The 25699-nt window shown below is 40.2% G+C and overlaps 1 protein-coding gene across 2 annotated transcripts in view; it reads right to left on the minus strand.

Annotated features, from left to right (window-relative positions):
* Positions 1–410: 410 nt before the first annotated feature.
* Positions 411–25699, minus strand: part of taf2 (TAF2 RNA polymerase II, TATA box binding protein (TBP)-associated factor) — a 36922-nt gene continuing 11633 nt past the window's right edge. Inside the window, exons 10-28 of one of the 2 annotated variants that reach the window (XM_055013329.1) lie at positions 25506–25591; positions 25240–25375; positions 24927–25081; positions 24353–24467; positions 24021–24130; positions 23567–23632; positions 23044–23170; positions 20802–20927; positions 17641–17781; positions 16769–16879; positions 16358–16551; positions 14615–14754; positions 14365–14424; positions 14126–14195; positions 13722–13831; positions 7029–7258; positions 5948–6112; positions 5607–5709; positions 411–2087 (exon numbers count right to left, since the gene is read on the minus strand). In XM_055013329.1, coding sequence (XP_054869304.1) covers positions 1786–2087; positions 5607–5709; positions 5948–6112; positions 7029–7258; positions 13722–13831; positions 14126–14195; positions 14365–14424; positions 14615–14754; positions 16358–16551; positions 16769–16879; positions 17641–17781; positions 20802–20927; positions 23044–23170; positions 23567–23632; positions 24021–24130; positions 24353–24467; positions 24927–25081; positions 25240–25375; positions 25506–25591 — 2547 coding nt within the window. In that variant the 3' untranslated portion in view covers positions 411–1785. The remainder of the gene's footprint in view (positions 2088–5606; positions 5710–5947; positions 6113–7028; positions 7259–13721; positions 13832–14125; positions 14196–14364; positions 14425–14614; positions 14755–16357; positions 16552–16768; positions 16880–17640; positions 17782–20801; positions 20928–23043; positions 23171–23566; positions 23633–24020; positions 24131–24352; positions 24468–24926; positions 25082–25239; positions 25376–25505; positions 25592–25699) is intronic. The other variant, XM_023261474.3, reaches the window with a different exon arrangement.

Consider the following 25699-nt stretch of genomic DNA (forward strand, 5'->3'; position numbering starts at 1 on the left):
TAGTAAAAGTAAAAGCAACTTTTTCTTTCTTTTTTTGTCTCGTCACTGTTGTGAAACTTAGCCTCATTTTGGCTAGTTTTTGGTCTTCACCATCAGCATAAACTGATGAGTTGATAAAAACAACTCATCAAAGATAAAAAACAAAAACACTTACCATACACAAACACATACCATCTTAATCTTCAGAGACTTCTTTAACCTCTTGTTAGGTAAATATTCTTTCAACAGAATAATAATTATCAATATAATGAACACATTTTCGGTTTTCCCTTCTCCAATCTTGATCCAGCGGTAATACTCGCTTCCCAAACCGCCTCCTACCCAGGTCATGTATTAGTGCGCATGTGCAGTGTGTCGATCAACGTTAAAAGCAGCCTTGCATCACTTCATGTTGAATTATGTACAAGCACTTAAAAAAGGACATACTTTATTTACTTGTTTCAGAAACAACAAGAATTGCAACATAGAAAACATTATGCCCAGGTTCCTAAATTACATTGCATCCCTGTGAATTCTTCTTTCAATTAATATCCTCTACATTTCTGTCATGACTGGAGCATCTATTAATACAGTACACAGTGATATCACCTCAGTTTTCAGTAGATGATGGCGTTCAATATAAGAAACAGACTGGTACAAGTGCTATTTTTACCACTTAGTAAGCAGTTTGTAATCCCATTCATCTAGGAGATGAATGGGATTACAAACTGCTTACCACACAGGAGAGAAGGGTTCCCAAAATAATTCACATGCACTTAAAGGGAACAAATGCTAACGTTTACTAATTAACAAGAATCTTAACATAAATGTCAACACTTTGTCTTTTATTGTCTTATTTAGACAAGACGGCTGATTACATAAGGAAACCGTTCTTGACCCTTGGAATCACAGTTTGTAAGTGTAAGTATTGAATTCTACATGTTCCTTTCATTGTTTAAAACCACCTAATCAAACCTAAGAAACACTGCCAGAGAAATCCAGCCACAAATGCCATTGTGGAGTTGGATTTGGTCTAGTTAAAACATTTGTAGATACAAAAGCATCTTGATCAATGACAACAGCTGGAAAGCAAATATACTGAAAAAAACAGAACAAAACCAAAAAAAATACTAGTATTACTTGAGTTTCAATCGACAATAGAGTCAATTTCCTTTGTTTAATTTTAATTTGTGAGCAGACTGGGAAATGTGATTTGCAGGATGTTAAAGACACCGGAGGCTTAGTCCACACAGAATCCATCATGTTTCCCCTCAGAAGCCGCTCTCTGAATGTTGGGATTGAGCTGTGGGGATGCTGTGGGGATGAGGCACACCAAAGTGGTGTCTCTGTTCAGGGGAAAAGTGTATGAGGTTGGTTAAGACTGTATTTGACTGTTTGTGGAGAGAGGTGCATGTGGTTGCATGCCTCACACTGCCTGGAAGCGGTGTTAAAAGTCCACAAACATGTGAGTGTGTGCAGTGTAATGACACAGATGCCTCTGGAGGATTTACCCTAATGACACAAGAGCCTCAGTTCAGTCCATTTTTCCCCTTTCAAGCAAACATGCACTTCTGTTTTTGTGGGAAAAAAAACTACTTCTGTTTATCCGAAGATTATGATTGAAGTGCAGTTTTGTCCAAATGCATCTTACTGCTTGATAACCTACTTAGTAATCAACATTGAGTACAATTAAACATGGAGACAAACTCTGAACAGGGATGCAAGCCTGCTACTGTAAGACAAATATATGCAGATGGCCCTGTTGGAGTCAACTGCAGCAGGAAACCGAACTACCCTCCAGAATGTTTAGTCGGACAGAGAGGGTGAGCGCAGGGATCTGCCACTGGCCGGGCTGTTGCTGTAGGCATGCGAGTTGTCCCTGTCTCTGTCCTTCTCCTTGTCCTTGCTTTCATGTTTGTGCTTGTGCTTGTGTTTATGCTTGTGTTTCTTCTTCTTTTTCTTGTGTTCGTGATGATGGTGGTGGTGATGGTGGTGGCCATGGTCACCTCCGTGCTTAGAGGATGAGGAGGTGGTCTCCTTAGCGAAGGATGGCACCGGTGTGGCTGGCATGGAGAGCAGGGACTGTTCCACCGACGGTGGCTCTTTACCTGAAAAGACAAATATATTTTAGATTGGTCTGCAGCATTAAACCAGCAAGCTAATCAGTCTCACAAGAAGAAACACTGATATAATCAAATATTACAATTATATTATAAATCTTTAGCTTTGAAGCTTTGAAGGGATGGGAACGAGGGAATTTAACTGACGACACATTTATTACTTGCAGGGTGGAAGAGGAACTACACGCATGTCTAAAAATGAATTGCAGTTTAGCTGTAGTACCAGTTTAGACCACCAGGTGGAATCTCTCATTGTTTAACACTAACATTCTGAGGAGGTGGTCACTTGGAGTATGGCACTTATGTGACGTGACATAAGCCGCTGGAGCAGCTTCAAAGCAGCTTTAAAGCAGCTTTACAGAATGATCACAACTGAGACCTTTTTGTCGTAGTGATTAAACTATTATTGATTGATAAGGCTGTTATGTAATAATAATAAAGAAAATGGTTCAAAACAATTTACACCCCATTAGCAACCATACTCGAGGGGATAACACAGAACTAAGACCTTTATCAAATTGTGAATTGAGATAATTATGTTTCATGTGCACCAGATTTTGATCATATTATAATATAGTTTTTACATGGGTAACAGAGAAATCAGGCTATTTATGTCCTTTTATACATGAAAAACTATAGTATTCCACTCACTGATCACTGTGTGCTGCTTGTGATTACAACAAAAACCATCAATATAACCTGATATTCCTGTAATTGTCATCTTAACCCTAACAAGTTAATTCAAAATAAGGTTACCGTGACTTTTAGCATGCTTAGCACTATTGACTGCCAACATGTCTGGCATGATGTGCAAAGTCAAAAATACAAAAACGAGTCCCATCATCATTTGCATTCTTTGGTCTAGGGTTAGGGGGTTAGGGTAAGGGTTAATATTCTATTAAAGAAGCTGTTAAACTAATAGAAGTGTTCAATGTAGTTTTCTGCTGGAGTGAAGGGAGCTTAAGCCAGCTTCTGGTCTACTGCTGTCTGGACTGAAAAAATCCACTGAAATCACCTTCTTTGCTTTTATAAATAAAATACATGTTTTGCATATTTAAGAGTAGGTTTCAAATGGCAGTTTCTATAATGTTTAAAGCCCTTTTGCAACAGTAAGCAGAGCAACAAACAAAAAAAAATCTATCCAATGAGTGTTGCAACTTAAGTTTCCTTTACATTTCCCATTAATGGATTAATTGGAAACCAACTTCGGTGTTATGTCTGTACACATGTAAATCATATCTAAAAGTAGTCAGTAGGCAATAAAAAATGACAATGGAAGAGTAGTTAAGGAACAAGGAATACAACAGAATAGCAAAATAAAAACAAAAAAAACACATAACTCCCTGTGAGCGAGTTCTTGTCATTCTCATTTATTTTGTTTTTTTTATTTTGTTATTATGTTAAGAAGGACCTTGAGAACCCTGTATGGTAGGTATATGTAAAAATGTACCCATTCCAAGTATAGGATTTATATTTGTAATGCAGATTCGTTAATTTAATCAAATGTAATGTCCATGTCCTGAACCACAATTGCTACAGTGTGTCCTGTTATATAAAAGATGATTTTTCCAAAACACAGCTGAAGTGTACAAGTACAAATACAGCATAACTGTCTGTGGTTCAGAATTACAAAAGATAAATCTGTGGATGTTCTCAGTCATCCAGGTCATGATAAGTCTCAAGCAAGCATAAATTATGGCAACTGGACTAACCTCGTGTGAGTCGAAAACGTTTCACCTCTCATCCAAGAGGCTTCTTCAGTTCTGAAAGCCTGGTGGGGAGTACCAGATATTTATCCACCAGGAGGGTGGTGGCAAAAACAAGTGGACAAAGACCCGAAACCAATAGACTCGTTAGGAGTCGTTAGCCTTTGATGGGCGGTCGTTACCCCTCCCTCTAGGAGGGTGGTTGGGGGTCACCTGACTGCAGGTGGGACAGATGGCTGCACCTCCTTGGGAGGGCTCTAAGAACTGCGTTGTAAGTGGGAGATAAGTGGTGTCTGAGGCCCCCTCCTCTGTTCAAAGATGGCCGTTCTAGTTTGACATGAATGGCTTCTTTTACCCCTCTCTCAAACCATCTGTCCTCTCTGGCTAGAATGCGCACCTTGTGGTCATCAAAGGAGTGCCCCTTCTCCTTGAGGTGGAGGTGGACTGCTGAGTCCTGGCCTGTGGTCGTGGCCCTCCTGTGTTGTGCCATGCGCTTGTGTAATGGCTGCTTAGTCTCTCCAATGTACAGGTCAGAGCATTCCTCATTGCACTGCACTGCGTACACCACATTGCTCTGTTTCTCCCTTGGAATTTTGTCCTTGGGATGGACCAGCTTTTGCCTCAGAGTGTTGCTGGGCTTGAAGTGTACTGGGATCTGGTGGGTGTTAAAGATCCTCCTGAGTTTCTCTGAAATTCCTGCCACATAGGGGATGACAATGTTGTTTCTCTTTTTCCAAGGGAGAAACAGAGCAATGTGGTGTACGCAGTGCAGTGCAATGAGGAATGCTCTGACCTGTACATTGGAGAGACTAAGCAGCCATTACACAAGCGCATGGCACAACACAGGAGGGCCACGACCACAGGCCAGGACTCAGCAGTCCACCTCCACCTCAAGGAGAAGGGGCACTCCTTTGATGACCACAAGGTGCGCATTCTAGCCAGAGAGGACAGATGGTTTGAGAGAGGGGTAAAAGAAGCCATTCATGTCAAACTAGAACGGCCATCTTTGAACAGAGGAGGGGGCCTCAGACACCACTTATCTCCCACTTACAACGCAGTTCTTAGAGCCCTCCCAAGGAGGTGCAGCCATCTGTCCCACCTGCAGTCAGGTGACCCCCAACCACCCTCCTAGAGGGAGGGGTAACGACCGCCCATCAAAGGCTAACGACTCCTAACGAGTCTATTGGTTTCGGGTCTTTGTCCACTTGTTTTTGCCACCACCCTCCTGGTGGATAAATATCTGGTACTCCCCACCAGGCTTTCAGAACTGAAGAAGCCTCTTGGATGAGAGGTGAAACGTTTTCGACTCACACGAGGTTAGTCCAGTTGCCATAATTTATGCTTGCTTGAGAATTACAAAAGATGCACTCATCATCTATGTCAGTTGTATTTGTATATGTGTCAATTGTATTTTCCAATTGGCATAAACATAGCGAGGAAAAAGGAAGCTGACACTGAAAACCACAGAGAAGGAAGCATGGCATCGTCCACAGTGTGCTCTTATTAGTGACAGCAATATGTTGTTACTATGTTACTGTTGTTAATATCCTCACATAATGCAAGCTCTAGAAAAACAAAATCTGCTGATCGACCTTTGAGTTTTGTTGGCAGCTCTAAATGCTGTGGTTTCATTAGATCAGAACATCCATGCTGCCAAATCTTTTTTTAAAAACGTGTTATCAGATGACACATATTTTATTTCTTTTTCTGAATGATGTAAGATATGCCATGCCAGCTGAAGTGATGGTCACACAAACGTGCATGTGTGTGTTTGTGCATGCGTGAATCTGTGCATGTTTACCTGGTGTAGAAGGTCTTTCTAACAGATTCAGATGTTGGTGAATGAAGGCCTGACTATCATGAACAGTCTCCATATCAATGTCTTCATCTTCCATAGTGTTGAACTGCAACAAAGCAGAGAGAATTACATTGTAACATCCTATGAATAACAATGACTTGTATTTTCAGTCAACACAGATTGAACTGGTCATTTTCCAAGTTTCTCTTGATAGCAGAGATATTTCTTAAGAAAACACTGCAGGTGTCAGTAAAGAGTTCATTAATTCTCAGCCTAAATTAAACTCAGAGCAGCCAATGCAAAAGAAATGGAAGGAGTTAGGAAGGAAAAAACAAATATCTTACCCTGATCTTGAAGCGCCCTCCTCTTCCATCATCATCCTGTTGCTGCAGTACCTGTCCTGGCTCTGGAGGAGACCCCAGTGGGGTCTCAGCTTTCCTCTTCAGGCCCTGAGGGGGCTGACCTACCCCACACACTCCCAGTGAAATAGGATCTGGCTCTTCATCCACCTGACAGATCAAAAAGAGAAAGAAAAAAATTAATCTGTTGCATTTTGCCTTTATTTTTGCTGTAGTACTGTAATATGAATAATACATTTTCAGCAAATCCAGACGGTGTATATAAATCCAATGAATAGATTTAAAAATTAAATCTAAATCTAAAATAACAATACTTAACATGATATCCTTCATTATTATTATCCTATCTTATTGTAGTTAACATGGGTACTGGCTAGGCTAACAGAGGTTTAATCAACAGTCACAGACATTTTATCACGAAAAACCAGCCACAGAGCTACTCTCTCTGGTAATTCTGGGTGATGCAATGAGAATGAGGTATAGCCAAATACTGTTGGCAGCATTATCCTGTAGTGCCCATAATTGTATAGATCTAATCTAAGACAACCCAGTTTTTATGGAAGTAGCTTCTATGTGTACCGTGTAGTACTACTAAATCAAAGGACCACCAAGCAGCTCGCTGCTTACATCACCACTGAGCTATAAAAGCCAATGGAAACCTGACACATTATACTGACACCGTGACTCATTATAGTAAATTGCTGCTGCTGGAGACTGGAAGGGTCCTCCAAGGCAAACCACTTCCATATATCCTGGTCTTGCTCAATATTAAGTTCAGAAGGTTCATGAAGTTTTACAAAAAGATCTTCAGGTTTAAATCAGTCCTCTTGCCTGTAAGGACAGATACTTGTCTTGGATTAGTTGAAACTAATTACTGACTGGACTGAGATTATTTCCATTTTTTAACATGGGAAGAACAACTTTCCTTTTTTTTGTTATCTTTAAAGTGATCTAAATATCATAATATTATCATAATATTCAGGTTCTAGTAATTAGTGGACAACATAACTAGCTCAAACCTAAATAATTTGCCATGCTGATAATGAAATGGCTCCACTACACTTACCGTTGTGTAGCTCATGCCCACACCATGGATGCCTATACTGGCAGGGGTGTCCAAGACAGTGCTGACACCCAGCTCAGGCTTGATGGTGGGGTTGAGAACAGCTTTCTTCTCCTTCAGGTTGAGAACCAGGCCTAGTTCTGGTAGTGGCAAGCATGAGGGCCGAGTTAGACCAAACAATGTGTAGTAAAGATTCACAGCGTCACAGCGAAGCCGCCAGTCATTGGAGGTACCTGGAAAAACAAAGGGCAAGGTGGAACAACAGTGTGGGGTGACAAGTAAATTATCATTGTGTAATACATAGTTTGCAATCTTATCACCACACAAAGCAGTAAAGTATGAAGGAAGAACCAGGTAAACTAAATCCAATGCTTTAAATCCAATGCTTTAAAAGCTAATCAAGACTGCCAAAACCCTGCATAAGCCAGCATGCTTAAAAGAAGGGCTTGTCATAGTATTGGACCTAGCACCTGTCTTCAAGAGGCAGTTGCCACGTTTACATGAGACCTTTAATTCCTCTTTAATTTGGAATTAAAGTTAATTCCGCTTTAAAATCTCCTTGTAAACACTTAATTCTGAATTAAAAAGTTAATTCTGAATAAACTTAATTCCAAATAAACTACCTGGTTTATTCCAATGTTAATTCCGAAGAAACTAATTCCTGTGTACGTTCTATTCATGTATACAGTTAATTTCACTTTAGTTAATTCCGGTCATTCTGTGCATGCTTGGCTCCTCACGTAGCGACGTACACAGCTTGGTCGTCTGCCTCCCTTCTCCGGTATTCTATCCATCTATCCATCTATCCATCTATCTATCTATCTATCTATCCATCTATCTATCTATCTATCTATCTATCTATCTATCTATCTATCTATCTATCTATCTATCTATCTATCTATCTATCTATCTATCTATCTATCCATCTATCCATCTATCTATCTATCCTTCTCAAGTGACGCAACAGAAGTAGTACACCATTGTCGAGTTGCTGTTTCAAAACGACAATAAAAAGCAAAGAGAAAAGTGTGCTTATTAGTTGTTCCTCCATGTTGTTGGGGAAAAGAAATGCCACGGCAAATGGAGTTTGTTTTCTTCCAGTAAACAGGGATACGTCACGTCCATACCCTGTCCAATCAGAATCCTTTCCAAAGCCCAAGCGTTAAAGCGGAATTAAGGAAGGGGATAAACCTGCGGTCCATGTAAACCTTAATTCGGAATTAATATTTCCATGTAAACACGAAGCACAAAACTTTAATTCCGAATGAGTTAATTACGAATTAATAATTCCGAATTAAAAAACTTCGTGTAAACGTGGCCAGTCAGAAGCCCTCCTGATGTAGGCGTCACTGTTGACACCCAGCTGGGGTTGGCATAATGGGATCTGAGCTTCTGATTAGGTCACACAGGAGGTGTACCCATAGTAAGACACCAAATGAATGCTAAGAACGTTGTGCTTTGAAATTTACATACATACACTACGAGTCAAAGGTTTGGACACACCTTCTCATTCAATGCTAACAAAAAAGTGTTAATCTTCAGTAGACTAATACTGAAGATTAACACTTTTTTGTTTACAAAATAATTCCATATGTATTCTTTTATAGCATTGATGTCTTCGGGATTAATCTACAATGTAGAAAATAATTAAATAAAAAACACTGAATGAGTAGGTGTGTCCAAACTTTTGATTGGTAGTGTACATATATAATGACCATTATTGTCATGGAAATATCGTGCTTTCATTGATTTTGCTTAAGTGTTCTTATTTGGGATTCAAGGAAACACAACTGTTGGGAGAAAACATTGAAAGGCCAATGTAGTGTTTGTAAAGTTCAGACCATAACTGTAACTTTTAAATGTGCTCTATTTGTACCACTTTTTGTGCAATCAACACTGAAGACCTTGGCGTAACATAATAACCCTTTCATTCGGGTGCACCATATCATCGCCTTTCGCCCTCCTCTGTAACAGCAGGCTTTTCATCCTCTGTGTTTCAGTGCAGCCATTCAGAAAATCATCATCATCAGCACTGCAGTAACTTTGTCCCTTCTGACACAGTCACTGCATGTGTGACTTTTTAAGGAGTTCATCCTGAGCTGCACGCTCTTCAACCACACATTTTATTTGACATTCCCAGAGACAATACCAGCACAACTAAATGCAAGACAATAAACTCTTAGTGACACGAGAGCTAAATGTATCATTATAAGAGTCATTTGAGTAGTTGAAGGAATACATGAAACACCAAATCTTGCTAAAGCTGACAATCCAAAAGCCAGGTGCCGAACATGGGGGGTGGACTGTGGCTTTCAGAGGTGGTTGAAATAAATGAATAACAGCAGCAGAAAGTCCTCTGAGTTTGTGTTCTTACAGCGCTGACCTTCAGCCAGTGAAACATCATCCTGTGTGAATGTGTGTGTTTAACACATGGGGGGGCTATTGGATATGGGGGGAGGGGAATAAAACAACCAACACATTTTCATAACATAGTATTTAAGGTAACCACACTGTTCACTATGTATTTAAACTGGCAGCACTGTCCAGCAGCAGTTCACTGGAAATAATGATCAATCAATATTTTTGTCCATTCTTAAAGGAATAAACTAAATTAGTCAATAAACTAAATAACATGTTGCAATAAGATCCCAGTGGTCTACGGGAATATGGAACTGTGAACATATACTTGTATTTAGCTTTTGAGGTGGTGTGTATTTGGATTGGCAGACTAAACCTTTATGGCCTGACTAGCAGGCTGAAAGACACACAGGACCCCCTGGAAGAGAAAGAAATAATGAAACCTGAGGACACAATAGAAGGCAGAACCTTGTGTGTATATAGAGGCAATGAACCAAGACGTAGGCCTGAAACTTTTTTTTTTATAACTGCATAATACATTTAACATAGCATATTACAATTAATGAAAGAGACAAGGAGCATATTTCATCTGAGACACTCTCTTGGCCAGTAAACGGACATCACTTCCATGGGGACAATGTTCCTGTTCCTGACATTATTTATTTGGGTCTTATTGCACCTAACAAGAAAATGTGAAATGTGTTGTCTAAGAATAGCACGAACAATAATACATAAGGACAGTAGGTTCAACAGCAGTTCCACTAAATGATCTGGATTTTACCATGGCATCTCCCAAAGAACCTAGTATAGGTTCTACTTTTATTGTTAACCCCCCCTAACCCATACCAATGAGGAGGATGTACAAAATCTGGAGTGGATTTCTGCTACAGCCCCGATTTTAAGAGAACTGAATCGTAACAGAAATTTATGTGGATGCAAAAAAGCAGACAAAAGCAGTTATATTATCTCAAGGATAAAGCAACAATGTTCCTATAAAAATGCAAAATAATTGAAGTGTACTGTGTACCCTTTGAAACTTCTGCATTATATTGACTTCAGTATAAATACTCACAGCATCAGGACAGACAGAAACTCTTGATTTCTAACAGCTAGAGACCATAAATAAGAAAAAACTAACAAGAAATTTAACAAACTAGTTCAGATGGCTGTGAGCTTTCATAGACAGATTTTTTTGGTAAAATAATCGGCCTCAAAAGACAATAATTAACAACCTTTCCATATGTATTACAGTTTGTTGTCCTTACTTTCTTAACTTTACTGCCTCTGTTGTGACTGCTCTCTGCCTCTGCAGGGCAGGCTACTTTCTAGAACAAATCATTAATTAGCCACCACATAAGTTCATTTCATTATGAAAATAATGCTTAGTTGCAGCCATGCTATGGAACCACAACAGTAGCTGTCAGGCATTATGTGTCAACTACAGGACATGTGGCTATAAATTTACATACACATATTGTGTATGGAGGTAAGCAAGTGAAGCTGGACGTAAGCCCAGACTACTTTATTTCTAAGAAGTCAACTTAAAAAGAAGAGAGAACAGGTAAGAGGAAAGAGAGTGGAAAAGCAATCAAATCTTAGATAATGCAGCAAAAAATTGGCAAAAACCAAATGCTACTTCACTTTAGCTTCAAAGCATGTGGCAATATGGCAAAGATTCATGGTTTTTCTTTTCTATTTCTCAGAACAGCAAAAAGCAGAGTCTGGAAACCAGCTGACATACACACAAGTGTTGCATTACCAATCTGATAACAATAATTTGAGGCAGAACCAAGTCTTTCCATGAGATTCCTTTAAAGTTAATGCCTAAGTATTTGAAATATATTCTAGAGGATTATAGTGAATCGCTAAACAGTGTCATAGAGTTGATGAACAGCAGATTGTTTTAGTCTGACAGAAGTCTGTCCTTTGATGCACATGTGGAAAAGGAAAGTTTTTTTTTTTTTTTTTTTAAACTTGACTTTGGCCTGAAAGACAAAATGAGATTATAGATAACAGGTGATTAAATATCAATAGGAATATATAACACGTGCGTTTTTGGTACTACTTTGTGCTCTTCTCTAGTTCTCTAGTTCTCTTCACTGAACAACACATGGAATAGAAAACATAGCTTTTAAATAAGCAGCATGACATGAATAAGGTACAAAAATATGACTCACACAATGTTCTGACAATCTCTGTATGGTCTAATAAACTGTTGTTTGTTTCTCTGTCAGTGGAAAACAAGAACCCTGCTGGATTCTTGTCAACTTCCCTGACCAAAGCCCTAACCCCATCAGTAACTAGGCAGTAGTTACTGATTGTGGGTTAAAGCCAGTTCAAAAAGAAGCTCCAGTGGCTCCAAACTTCCATGTCAGTGACAGAGCCAACTGTGTGGCTTGGAACTTTAAAATAAACAACAACATCTGCAAAGTGTCTTACTGCTTTCTGAAGCCATTCTGGTATCTGAAAGCATTCAGAAAGTCCCACTACATTTTGAAATATCTCCAAAGAAATTTGCAGCCACAGTGTTTTGAGAGCAGAGGAGTACTAGTAGAATGGAAGTAGCTGCTGCCGCGCAAGTTTTGAGATTTTCAGTGATACAGAGAATAGACATTTCTGAATTCGATAGACAAACAATCAAATATCAGAATGAAATCCTTTAAACATAATCAGGCTTCTGCAAGGTCTCTTCTACATGGAGGAAGCTCTTCAGCTAAAATGGATTTACTGGAACTTTGTCCCAAAGGAAACCAAAGACAACATGTTATGAGAAAAAAAATAATGTTTTCTTGGTTCTGCTCCATGCAGTGTGTGTTAGCTGTGACAACAGTCCCTGCAAGGAAAACTGAGTATTCATTAACTGAATTCCCATCAGTGTAATGTGCCTTAGTTGTGGTTGGATAGGTCCATTCGTGGTTAGATTCTATGTCATGAGAGTAAAAGAAAAAGCTACGCTCTGATTTGTTTTTGAGGAACAAAAGCCAAAGAGCAACAGTCCAAGATCTATTCATCATCAATCAGATACAGTATATTTCCAAACCTACTCTGCAGTCTGAGAGTGAAGCAATACCATCATTTTAGCCAATGAATAGCAATAGCAAAATTGTCACCAGTCAGAAATGGGTCATAAAAAAAATCGCCTTGGTAGTTATAGGCACATGAGGTTCTGCAAAACTGTTGAGTGGCTAACATAATTGAATTTGAGATGTTTGTTCAGGAAATGACAAGATGAAAACTGCAATTAAGTGCCACATTTGTTTTTGGAGCGACAGTTACACAGCTTTGTACCAGATCCCTAATACACTGTCAGCTGAATTTAGAATATATATATATAATTTTATTAAGAGCCATGTAGGACTTAGAAATGGTTCAGTCATATCCAGTCACAGGCTCCACAATAAAAAACGCCTGATACACAACACAGACAGTACTACACTGAGAGCCTGATAACATTTAGCATCTTCATTTAAGTAAAGCTAGGCTCTAATAGCTGGTTCTGTTTTGGATAAAAGTCCCAGCTGGCAAAATACCTGGATTCATTAAGCTGCGAGGCTAATAAATCTCTCAAGAAATCTTATTAACAAAGACCAGTGATGGAAAAATGCCGGTCATGTTAGCAGTTCTCATTTCTTGCCATGGCTTCTCCAGTTAAAATATCCAGTGTCACCAATGGCAGATTGACATCAGCTGCAGTAAATTAACTTTAAAAAAAAAACTTTAGTCTGTTGGTTAATGTGCTCTGTCCAAGCTGCTGACTGAACTGTCCAACAACAATTTGTTGGGGTTAGGGTTAGTTAAGTGAGGAGAGACATCATCTGTAACGTCAATCTACAACCACCAGTAAATTGTGTGATCAGCCGAGCATAGCACATATTACACATTCAATCAGCATTGACAATCCATTAAGCTTATAGGGGTGAAATAAGGTCTCCATAAAGGGATAAAAATCAATGTGTCCATTAATATCTTATTTAGTAGCAGACACTAAAAGCTACAGTATTTCTGGCTTCTCGCTCAACAGCAGCTCATCAGATTTCTAAAGTGAGCCCTTAGCTCATATTTATGTACAAGTTAAGCTACTTGCAAATGACAAAAGATAAACTTGACAACCAAATGACGAGAATCCACACGGGATTCAACAGGATTAGGGTTAGATTAGGGATTTTGTGTCTGCCTACTCAGACACATAAATCAATAAAATGTCATCCCACCTCTCACCTTGTTTAAGCAGTCATTTCTGCACACTTTGTCAGTTTTAAAGGCATCAACAACATGCACTCTTAACATTAAATGAAGAGTACAGGTTTGTGTGTGTGTGCGTGCGTATGCACGCCTTACCTGAGTTCATAAGTTTCCAGAGCTGGTCCACCAGAGCTTCATTACACAGAGCCGAGTCTGTTGTCTTGGTAAAGGGTGGATTCTTACACAGCACACCCAGGATCTTATGTCTGATTGGACAGAAAACAAAAAAGATGAACAATGAGAATCTAGATTTGGACTCTTGTGCAGTCAGGGAACACTTGCTGGAGACAAGCAGCAACTTCTAGGGTTGAAGTAATTTAGGCTAACCCAGTAGTGCCAGAAACCGCAGTTCACTGAGTGGGCCCTTGAGTGTGGATCATTCCCCATCGAGTCTCATGTTAAAATGCACAACTTTACAGCAGAAACGAATATGTTTACAGCAAACATGGCACATCGAGAGTTAATAAATAAATTAACTCTTGAGCTCGGTGTGAGCTGACCTGACGTAGTGAGTTGGGTCATTCTGGACCAGGTTGAGCAGCCACTGCAGCTCTGCCGAACTCCTTTCAACTGTAGAACAAAGAGAACAAACACAACAAACCTAAATACAAGGACACATCTCTATGGAAAACTATATACATGCTGAAGATAGGTCTGAATAAAACAACAATTTAGCAAAACAGCATTTCTTTTAACAAACATTCTAATTAGGTTGGCCACTATACACTATACACCATACACTTATGGGCATCTGAAGGAGAGATTTGATCCATGTCAGCAAAGACACACCTCAACCTACCTAAAAAAAAAAAAAGAAATAGTAAATAGGAAAACTTCCACTGAGTTCATCATACAATGAAAACTGGCTTACCATAGTGTCTAAAATAAGTGCTGACTGAGATCCAGTAATGCTGGTCTCAAGTATCCGCGGGGTGGATTAACGACCTTTATGAGAATGCTAATGATGACAATAATAAGGAATGCCTTACCTCTTGTGTAGTCCACCAGAGCTTCCAGTGCTGCAATGCGAACATCTACAAACTGTCCGTATTCAGCGTAGGACTTAAAGAGTGATGGGTCACTGGGAATATGACCATTCTTTTGAAGCTGACGAATTGCTCTCAAACAGCTGTAGAGAGGGAGGGTTGAAAACAGTACAAACAACATTTATTAGCTGTATGAGATGAATTTGGAAAAATCATCAATAGAAAGGATGGAAATGATTTTCTATTCAAAAAATGGCCAGAATTAGCATTTTAAATAGATCAATGCAAAAAAAAAAATACATTCGTCATTCCTTTCATTTATTTGCTGCTTTCTAGATTTTCAAATGTTTAGCAGGGGTTCACGAGTATATATGCCACACTGCATTATACCTGTTACACACTCACCAACCGCTTTATTACGTACACTTGCTCAATTGCTTGTTTACACAAAAAGGGGATTTAAATGACTTTGAACATGGTATGGTTGCTGGTGACAGACGGGCATGTCTGAGTGTTTCAGAAACTGCTCATCTACTGGATTGTCTAGCATAACCATCTCTAGGGTTTACAGAGAATGGTCCAAAAAATAGAAAATATCCAGTGAGCGTCAGTTGTGTGGACCAAAGTGTCTTGCTGATGTGAGAGGTCAGAGGAGAATGGACAGACTGGTTCAAGATGACAGAACAGCAACAGTAGTTCAAGTCACCTCTCGCTACAACCAAGGAATGCAGAATACCATCTCTGAACCCACCACATCCAACCTTGAAGAAGATGGGCTGCAGCAGCAGAAGACCACACCAGGTGCCACTCATGTCAGCTAAGAACAGGAAACTGAGGCTACAATTCACACAGGCTCACCAAAAATGGACAATAGAAGATTAGAAAAATGTTGCCTGGTCTGATGAGTCTCCATTTCAGCTGCAACACAACATGAAAACATGGAACCATCCTGCCTTTTATCAACGGTTCAGGCTGCTGGTGGTGTAATGGTGTGGGGGATACTGTCATGGCACACATTTTCTTGACACACTTTGGCCCCCTTAGTACCAACTGAGCATCATTTAAACACCACAGCCTACCTGAGTATTGCTGCTAACCATGTCCATCCCTTTATGACCACAGTGGACCACCATCTGATGCTACTTCCAGCAGGATAATGCTCCATGTCACAAAGCTCAGATCATCTCAAACTGGTTTCTAGAACATGACAATGAGTTCACTGTTCTCCAGCGGTCTCCACAGTCACCAGATCTCAGTCCAATAGAACCTTTGGGATGTGGTGGAACAGGAGATTCACATCTTGGATGTTCAGCCGACGAATCTGCAGCAACTGCATGATGCTATCATGTCAATATGGACAAAAATCTCTGAGGAATGTTTCCAACACCTTGTTGAAAGTATGCCATGAAGAATGAAGGCAGTTCTGAAGGCAATAGAGGGTCCAACCTTTTACTAGCAAGGTGTACCTAATGAAGTGGCCAGTGAGTGTATTTACCTTCTATTACTGAATATTTTATGCCAACAGAAATCTTACACAACTACTTATGCTTTCTTAGATGTGTATTTTGCACAAGAGGTACTGATTCAAATATTGTATTCTATACAATCATTTTGTTAGATGGTTACTGTGTCAGAATCCATTGCAAAAAAACACGTTAGGAAAATTTCTGGATGAATTAATGACTGCTTGTGGTTGGAGCTGTGGCATCCACTTTAGATACACAGACCATTGCTTTCACTCCGTACCTGACAGTGATGGTGTTTCTAAAGCTCGGCAACAATTTCTCCATATTTAGGAATCTTGTGATCTCCTCCAAAATGAGACGGACATCAGCATTTAAATTATCCACTGTCCGGACCTCATTGTTGATGCTGATGGCTGGAGTCAGGGAGTTAGTCAGTGCCTCAATCAGATCTGCACGGTAGTAGTTATCGGAAAACTAGAAATAGACAAGCGGAGGGAGGGGAGAGATGTTACTTACTGTACGTGAGAGAGAAAAGCTGTATTGCACAAGATGTTCATACTGTAGCCCGTAGGCAAGTACACAGAACACTACTAGAACACATCAATAGTTCAAAATGCAAACAAATGCTATTGTCTGAGTACTAGACTGTTACTATGTTAGGTATCAAGTTTAAGCCGGTGAATGTCTTTACTTTGTTTTTCCTGTTGTCGTTGTACTTGATGAGGTCCAGTATAAAGTTGAGGACATCTTTGGGACAGAGGTTTTGCACATCTCTGAGCAACGCCATGGCAACTGGCATGGTCTGACATGAGAGTCAAAGACAAAACAGCCATCATAATACACAGCTACAAAATAGATCGAAAACAGAATTTGTCAGCTGATTCTGTTATAAAATTATAATGATGTTATGATTAAAATGTTACAATATCGTGATGATGTTATGATTAAATGCTCTTTATGATTTCAAACTACTGTATAACTGTATGACTGTGAACTCATATAACCCAATGTATCCAGAAAATTTTCACGACTTAACTTTTACCATGAAAATGTAACAAGGTGATCCTGCAAGCAGCCGGTTGAAACTGGCTGCTTAGAAACTGATAACGCCAATGTAGTTTGTTTATGTGCCTTCTTAAAAACTAAAATTTTTCAACCTATTGTCAGTCACTCGTTCAGACTCTGCTCTGTTCAAGTGATTCCTTGCACAAGTAAAACTTTGCTTTGACTTGAGAGACGACTCTGAAAATTAATTCGGAGAAGTCAGAACTCCATTTTCCTGACATGCTGCCAATGTATTTGAGTGTATTATGTGATCATATTATCATATTATGTGGACTCGCAAGTAGAACCTAACTGATAATGGGATTTTGAGGCAGATTTTTAGAACAGGGCTAATGTTGCCTTATTTAGATCATTTCAGTAACAAGCATACCGTATTCATATATAGTCACTATATAGGCACAGTCATATAAATGTATGCATGGTCCGCTAAAAGTCAGTGTAGGAAAGGCTGTTGGTTGGTTGTTGTTGATTTGGATTTGGATTTGCTTTTCGGTGTACCTTTTGCAGGAAGTAGCTCTGGAAGCTGATGAAGTTGTTGGTCTTGACGATGTTGGGGCAGCTCTTACAGCAGAACATTCTGGTGAACAGCGACTTCATAGCTGGAGGACCCTGCCATGTGCTCACCATGGCGTTGGCTATCTGCAAGGATTATGCGATTACAGAAAAACACAATTATACAGTCAGTCAGTTACTTTATTTCAGATCCGTTCAAGTTTTACCATTGTAGAAGACTGTATCTGTTAGCTGTTCTCCATCTTCTGTCATTGCAGTCAATAATAATAGTGGAGAACATGGAACAGTCAACATTACTGCAAACCACAAGGAATGAAAAATGTAAGCAGAAGCATATGTTGCACTCATGAGTTATAGTAGGTATTTAAGAAACACTGCATGGCTAACAAATGACAAGTCAAGAATGCTGTAACTTTTATAACAATGCCCTTTCTGTCCATTATGGTGAGGACTGCGCTACAAAGTAAACAGCAAATGCACACATGAGCAGCACACATTTCCACAGATATGAAGACCAGTGGCTCCAGTGGTCTTTGAGCTCCAACAGGATATTGGGGAATTTATGTTAATGTGGTAATATAGGGCTAAGGGTCACTGACACAGGATGTTGTCATTTGGTTAGATAAATAAAGGGGGGCATGCACACCGGAATGTTTTTGTATGTGTGTATGGTCGTGTCTGAATTTTTTCGGTGTCAGTATTTTGAACATACGCATGTATTTGTCAGTTTTTGTGTGTGTTCAAGCCTAATCCTTCTTTCTTCCCACATTTTCTACTAATAACATGCAACTAAAATCCATACCAACCAATCTTAATGCAGCCAAGTCCATCAGAGGATTAAAGTCTACCATACTTGGCTCTTTGTGGTCAGTCTGAGTGTGGAAGTCTGTGAGTGCATGTGTTTATGTGCACGTCAGAGTGAGTGTTTGCTTGCATGTCAATCTGTCTTTGTGTGTGCGTGTGTAGTGTATACCGAAGGCGATTACGATGGAGTCTGTTGGGGGTTTTGTGGCCATACGCAGCAACTTAATGAAAGTGAAGTGCTGCAATTTCAACCTCCACTCAGTTTATCATGTTGTGAAAATATTGTTTCAGGTGGGACCTGAAAGACAGAAATCCAGTGGGGTGAAAGTTGGAAGAGACCAGATCCAGAGAATAGAGAATTTCCTGTAGCCACAGAATGGGGTTATTCAGTCAACTGAGTTTATATTCAGCAAAGGTTTAATTGGTGGGTGGCCTTGCTTGCAGGGAATTTATATGTTGTTCTGTTGTCTAAATTCCCTGTGCCTAAATCAACAAAAAACTGAAATTGTTGTTTTTGGTGACTTGTCTCTTCTAGAGGGTGTGGATAGTGCACTTGGTCCTTTGTCCTCTTTCGGTAGACCATTTGTGAAAGATCTTGGTGTGTACTTAGATTCTGGCTTTACTCTGGAAAAACAGATCAATGCCGTAGTCAAAAACAGTTTTTTTCAGCTACGTCTGCTTGCTAAAGTCAAATCATACTTGCCTCCAAGAGACTTTGAGAGAGTGATGCACATGTTTATTACAGTACGCTTGGACTACTGTAATTCTCTTTATGTTGGTTTGGGCCAAGCCTCAATTTATAGGCTACAGATGGTCCAAAACGCTGCTGCCCATTTACTGACTGGAACCAAACGGTACCAACACATCACTCCAGTCTTGTCATCGTTGCACTGGCTCCCAGTTCGCCAGAGAATTGATTTTAAAATTGCTCTTATGGTTTTCAAATGTCTAAATGGCCTGGCGCCTTCTTATTTGTGTGACCTACTGTCCATTCGTAAACCTGCGAGAACTCTGAGGTCCTCATCCCAGCTACTCTTGGATGTTCCCAGGACCAAATTTAAGAAAAGCAGAGGTCAGCGAGCCTTTTCTTTTGTCGGTCCCACTCTGTGGAATAGTTTACCTCCACATGTCAGAGCTGCTGAGTCACTTGAGCACTTTAAATCTCTTGTTAAGACGCACCTTTTCTCCCTGGCTTTTTAATCATCAGATGTGCTGAATATGTTATTTTATTTGCATAGTATAATTTATGTTTTTATTCTATTTTTATGACTTTGCTAATTTTAAAGTTATGTGTCATCTTTTAGTGTATTTTATTGTTGTGAAGCACTTTGGGCTTTTTTAGTTGTAAATGTGCTATATAAATAAAGTTGACATTGACATTGACATTGACATTCTCCAACTGTACCCTCTTTGACAACATTGCTTAAACCAAACATTTGGTTAAAATTCTCATTTTTACTAACACACTAAGTTTATTAACATACTACATGAACCGAGGTAACAAGAATTATGGGTTTCTTTCATCTGTTAATCTATTTGCAGCTCTTAATTTGCAGTCTCTGTCAGCATGACTTGCCATGGAAGCATATAAAGCATGTTATTGTGACCTCTGAAACATTGATTGATTGAGTTGAGATAAACATGCACAGCAAAACCAGATCTTTTGAACCTTAGACCACATGCTTTGAACGGCCCTGGTTCATCAACTTGTAGTGTTAATCCGTTAAACAGTTTTAGTGGAAATAATTGCACTTGATAATTAATTAAAGTGAAAAGTGCCACGTGACCAGTACTTGGCTTATGTATGGTTCAGTGTCCGTACACTCATTATCATTACAAGAGGAGCTGAGAGAAGTTTACATTCCAAGACCAAAACAGCACACCATGTTGAATTGTTGGATATTTATATTGGAGGACTGCAGGAGAAGGTGTTTGGTATGATCGCTGAACAGACCAGGAGGATGGCGGGCAGATGAGGAAAAACCTTTTAGGAAAAACGCATTTACCTTTTGATAGTCGGCTTGAACATCACTGTAACCTTGACGCTACTCTATCAGCACTCGTGTCCAGTGGATGCTCTGGAAAGGCTTGCCAACCACCATATTCTAGGCAGGTAGCTTAGTTGAAGAATCCCATATCCAATCACAGTTATGGCTCACATATCATAAAAAGACAGTGTGTGACACTTGTCCCTGGCATTAAAACTGTGAACAAGTCAAGCTAAAGCCCAGATGATTTGTTGAATGAACCATTAAATTTCAGTATTGCTGAATTAAACACAAACATAGTAAAGGGAAGAAAGTAAGAAACTAAGTTAAACTAAAGTTAAAGTTTAGGTTTACCTTCGCCAAACAGAAACAGGCCTGCATGCGGACTTTGTAGAAACACTGTTCCTGCTCCAGGATGTCAGTCAGAGCCAGTCTGGAGGCAGGAGTTGGGAATTTTTCCAGCGCTGAGATGGCCTCCTCCTATTAGGGTTGAGTCACATAATTGAATTGATTGTTTTGTAATGTCGGCAAGTCCTAAGAACCCATAACAGCGTTTTTGGCCACTCAGTAGTAGTTAGGGCTACCATTTGTTGCAAAACACAATGAATTTGCTTCAGCTGTGACACAGATATAAGGGTTAGGGTTAGAACCCGTGTTCAAGATGGGTAGAACATCTAACACACTAAACTCTAAAAGAGCGGCATCAGAAACTTGTGAGAAACTATTGGAAACATTTATTTATGGTCATGGAGGTCAGATGAAGCCTGGAGCTCAGGGATGAATAATTCCTCTGATAGGATAACATTTTTGATGAACGCTTAGGTTGGATTAACTAACTTCAATATTAGTACTATAATACAGATAATACATTCTAATTTCAAAAATCACTGAAATATGCATTACTAAACTTTAACTGTTTACCAAGGCTCTAGTTCTTTTTTTTTTTTTTTTTTGTCTGCATTTGTTCTCATTGTTTAACTCCACAAAAGGGGAGTCAACATTATATGAGATTGATGCATATTTTAGTCTTGCAACCAAATATTTTAATATTTAGTGCATGTGTGTGACCATCACCGGCCCTCCCTGAAAGCTAAGCAGACCTTATTTATTAGAATTCCCTATTATGAGCCAGGGAGGGCAGTGCTACACCTCAGTGATGTGTGGGGGAAACAAAGACTGGACAGGACGAACAGGACGAACAGGATGAACAGGGATAGAAAATAACAGGCGTTGCTATTGCAATTAAAGATTGTAAGGTGGTGTGTTATTCCCAACTACTAACTGTCCATCAATAGAAAAAAAAAATAAAAATTTGAAAAAAGAAAAGAAAACCAAACCAACACAAAAGAAAAAGAGATTCAATAATAAATGAACAAACGGTACTGAGCACCATAATTGTGGGTGTCTTGATAGTACAGAATAGAATAGAATAGGCCAGAAGAGGATACTAGTGCGAGAGAGAATGAGTTTAGGGTAGAGACTCTGGAGAGATTCTCAGCACATTCTGGCGGGACCCATCATTTGCTGAAATGGGACTCGGCAGTAGCTGGTGAGACCTGATCAAACATGCAAGTGTGAAGAACCCCGAAGCCCAGAACAGCAATCACGGCAAGGCAGGGCCAAGCCAACAGGGCACCCCTCCCCCCAGGCAGTAGGAGCCACAGGGGCCACCGTGAACGACACGGACCCGGAGAACAAGAGGGAGCAGCTACCGACACCCCCTGCGCGCCCAGACCGACCCAGGCGGCCCGGGGCACGAGGACCCACCCGCCACCCAAACCCCAACCCCGCCCACCCCAGCCCCCACCGAACCCCCCACCCCACCACCCGACCCGCCCACCCCCATCCCCCCTCCCTCCCCCGAGGGGGCCAACGGCCCCACACAGCCAGGAAGCCAGACACAGGGGCCGAGCGGCCCACCGAAGGGGCGGCAACCAGCCCATCATAAGGCAGGCCACCACCGGGAGCCGGCCAGAGGAAATCGGAGCCGGGACCCGATGCGAGTCCAGAGGGTAAAAATGGACAGTGTGGTGGGGCCCGGCGACGCCGACAGGGAGGCACCCCACATACCCCCCGCACCAGGCCCCAGGTGAGCGCAGTACACCCAGGGCCCCCACCCCCCGCAATGCGCCCTGACAACCCACCAGGACAGAGCCACCACACGCCACCAGCCCGCATTTATTTATGGTCATGGAGGTCAGATGAAGCCTGGAGCTCAGGGATGAATAATTCCTCTGATAGGATAACATTTTTGATGAACGCTTAGGTTGGATTAACTAACTTCAATATTAGTACTATAATACAGATAATACATTCTAATTTCAAAAATCACTGAAATATGCATTACTAAACTTTAACTGTTTACCAAGGCTCTAGTTCTACGTTTTCATTGCATTACATTCACATCGTCATAGAATGTCTTGCAGATACAGAGGGTTGAATAATCTTGACTGCAACTGTGCAATCTCCTCAGAAACACATCAAACTGGAGTGCTGAGATTTGCCATATCTGTCCTTCAAAAAAACACTTACATGTGTGTCTGTTGTGTGTGTTCTGTTGCCTGTGTGGACACTTCCACTCTCGACATTAGCCCACCTGTGCAACCACGTCCCTCTCGTAGCGCAACTGATACTGCCACATAAAGTCCGCCTGCTCAAACTCCACCTTCCTCAGAATGGACATGTCGGGGTCGATTCGGATCCAGAGAAGAGGAGAGTCAGCACTGCAGAGGAAAGGATTGACAGTGACATTTTGAACAAAAGAAATGTTAAGTTGCTTAAGTCAACTCACACGAGTCCTTCTATGCAGCTGTGGAAACTGCCTTGAAGGAATCTATTACCATTTTCACAGACTGAACGCTAAAACGGCATCAATGAGTAAAGTGGATTTGATGTTAAGCGCATAGAGGAGCTATTCGTTTCAGTGAGACTGGTCCAGTTTTAGATACAGCAGCTTAAATAGAAGGCAGATGTAACAGAAACATTCATATAATGTACTGTGGATTAAAATAATGCTAGAACAATATCCACATTATTTCATATATATCTCATATATATGTCAAGATCTCTTATTGTAAAGCAGCAGCTGACAGCAAAAAGTGACCAGAGAATGGACTTACTCCATTGCAGACAAATCCATGTCAACCTCCTCTCCATTCATCAGGGGGATCTTCTTCTTCTTGTTCCTGGAAAAAGAAACCAACAGAACAATCTACAATTAGTCAGCCAAAGACTACAAGACTAACATGGGTAAAATTAGTTTTGTTGACATTCCTGTTTCACTGTGGAAAGAAACGACAAAGATGAAATACAGATTGTAAGCATTAACATATTATTAACATATTATTAACATATTAGCAGGAACCACAGTGACCAACAAAAGTTTAAGTTTGACAATGACTAAAGAGAGTGTCTGACAGTGATATACTCCAGTGGATGGCCAAACACTCCCTCTACACTGCTGCTGCTGCAACATCAGCAATTCCAGCGCGGCAACAGCACCAAGACTGAGAAGTCTGCAGAAATACAATATTCACTGAACTTAAGAGAAGGAACCAGTGTGGTTTGCTGTACCTTCTGCTCTTTGAGTGGCAGGGAATATCATGTTTGAGGCTGTTCTCCTCTATCTGCAACGTGTGGTTGAAGGACCCATCCAGCTCCTGGACTGTCACCTTGATGGGACCCTGCAGAGAAACATTCATATGACTGTTTTATAAAAGAAAGTCTTGATCTTTGTCTGGAGGAGCATTAAGCAGGGTTTTGATATAGAATATATATGTTTTTTAGTCTCTTTCACATGTGGAATCTGACACATTGCAGGCTTCATTAATTTCAGTCAAACACATATTTTACATATTGTATTTTTTTATATATTGTATTTTTTTTTGTTGTATCTCAAGGCTCACCACATATTTCTGAGTTCCAGATGATGTGTAGTCCTGACGGATCTCCAGCTCTAGCACATTCCTCTTCCTGTTGAAGGCAAAACTGCCAAAGAATTTCACCACGCTACTCTGGTCTCTGGATTTGAAAAGTTAAGACTACAACATGTGCAGATAACCACGAACAGTTGGAGAAATGAAATCCAGTGTAGAGATCATGGAGAGATATTAATCATGATATTTTATATTATGAATTAGGTTTCTTTTTAGTTCAAGAGCAGATGATGTCATGATGGAAATGATTAGTTTGTATTTAGATTTCTAAATTCTGGTTTCTATAAATGATCTGGGTCCTTTTTGTGTTCAGGTTTATTTCATTCTAGTGTTTTCGTGCTTATGATAGAAGTTGGGGCAGTTGCTGCAAAAAAAACTATTTTGAAAGGTAATTTAAGGCCTGACATGACTTGCTTTTACAAGTTACTGTTTCTGTTCTCTATTGTTCTCTGTGTAGTGATCTAGTCTATCTATGTCTATAATGCAAGCAGTTTGGTAAGCTAAGTTTATCTGTAAACAGGAATCCATTATACAAAAGGGATACACCCATTGTTTAATGAGGGGGCCTATGTCTTTGCCAGACACGTTGGAGATGGATTTGAGGAAGGCATGAGTGGACAGAAGCATCTGGCTCCACATGTGACTCTGGTACTTCTGTGATGAGGCGGTACTGGCCAGACTCAGGAGCTTGTTGAAAACCTAGAGAGGGCAATGCAACACAGACAATTGACATTGTCAAGACATTGCATTGACAGAGCACAAAGCAGAGAAAAGCAGTTTGAAGTTAACTCCAGCTTCTTTAACTACAACAATTACACAAGCCAAAAAAGACATGAAAACCCTGGATGTGTCTTGACCTGCAACATGAACTCCATGCTGATCCTGTTTTCTATCAGCCTCATCACCAGGTGGGCCTTACACTGGAACATCTTGTAGTACTCCCAGGACAGTGTGTGAGGGTGTTTGATGGAGAAGTGAAGGTGGGGAGTGGGACTGAAGACGACAAAGCTCAGTCAGATATCATCCAGCAAAACTACCTGTTATTTATACTAGATAATGATAATGAAATAATACAGATTCACTGTAAATGCATAGTGATTCAAATTGAATTTGAATGTATTACTTGTCCTTCTCTTTGCCTCCACTGAAAGTTGGATGCAACAGAACCCCTCCCATTTTTAGTTCATAGTCCACAATCTTGTCCAGTTCCTGTCAAACAACAAAATAAAATATATTAACTTGAATATTATCCATTTATCCATCCATCCATCCATCCATCCATCCATCCATCCAGTGTCTTCTGCTTACCCGGGGTCG

This window comes from Amphiprion ocellaris, chromosome 9 (assembly GCF_022539595.1).
Source record: "Amphiprion ocellaris isolate individual 3 ecotype Okinawa chromosome 9, ASM2253959v1, whole genome shotgun sequence".
Lineage (NCBI taxonomy): Eukaryota > Metazoa > Chordata > Actinopteri > Pomacentridae > Amphiprion > Amphiprion ocellaris.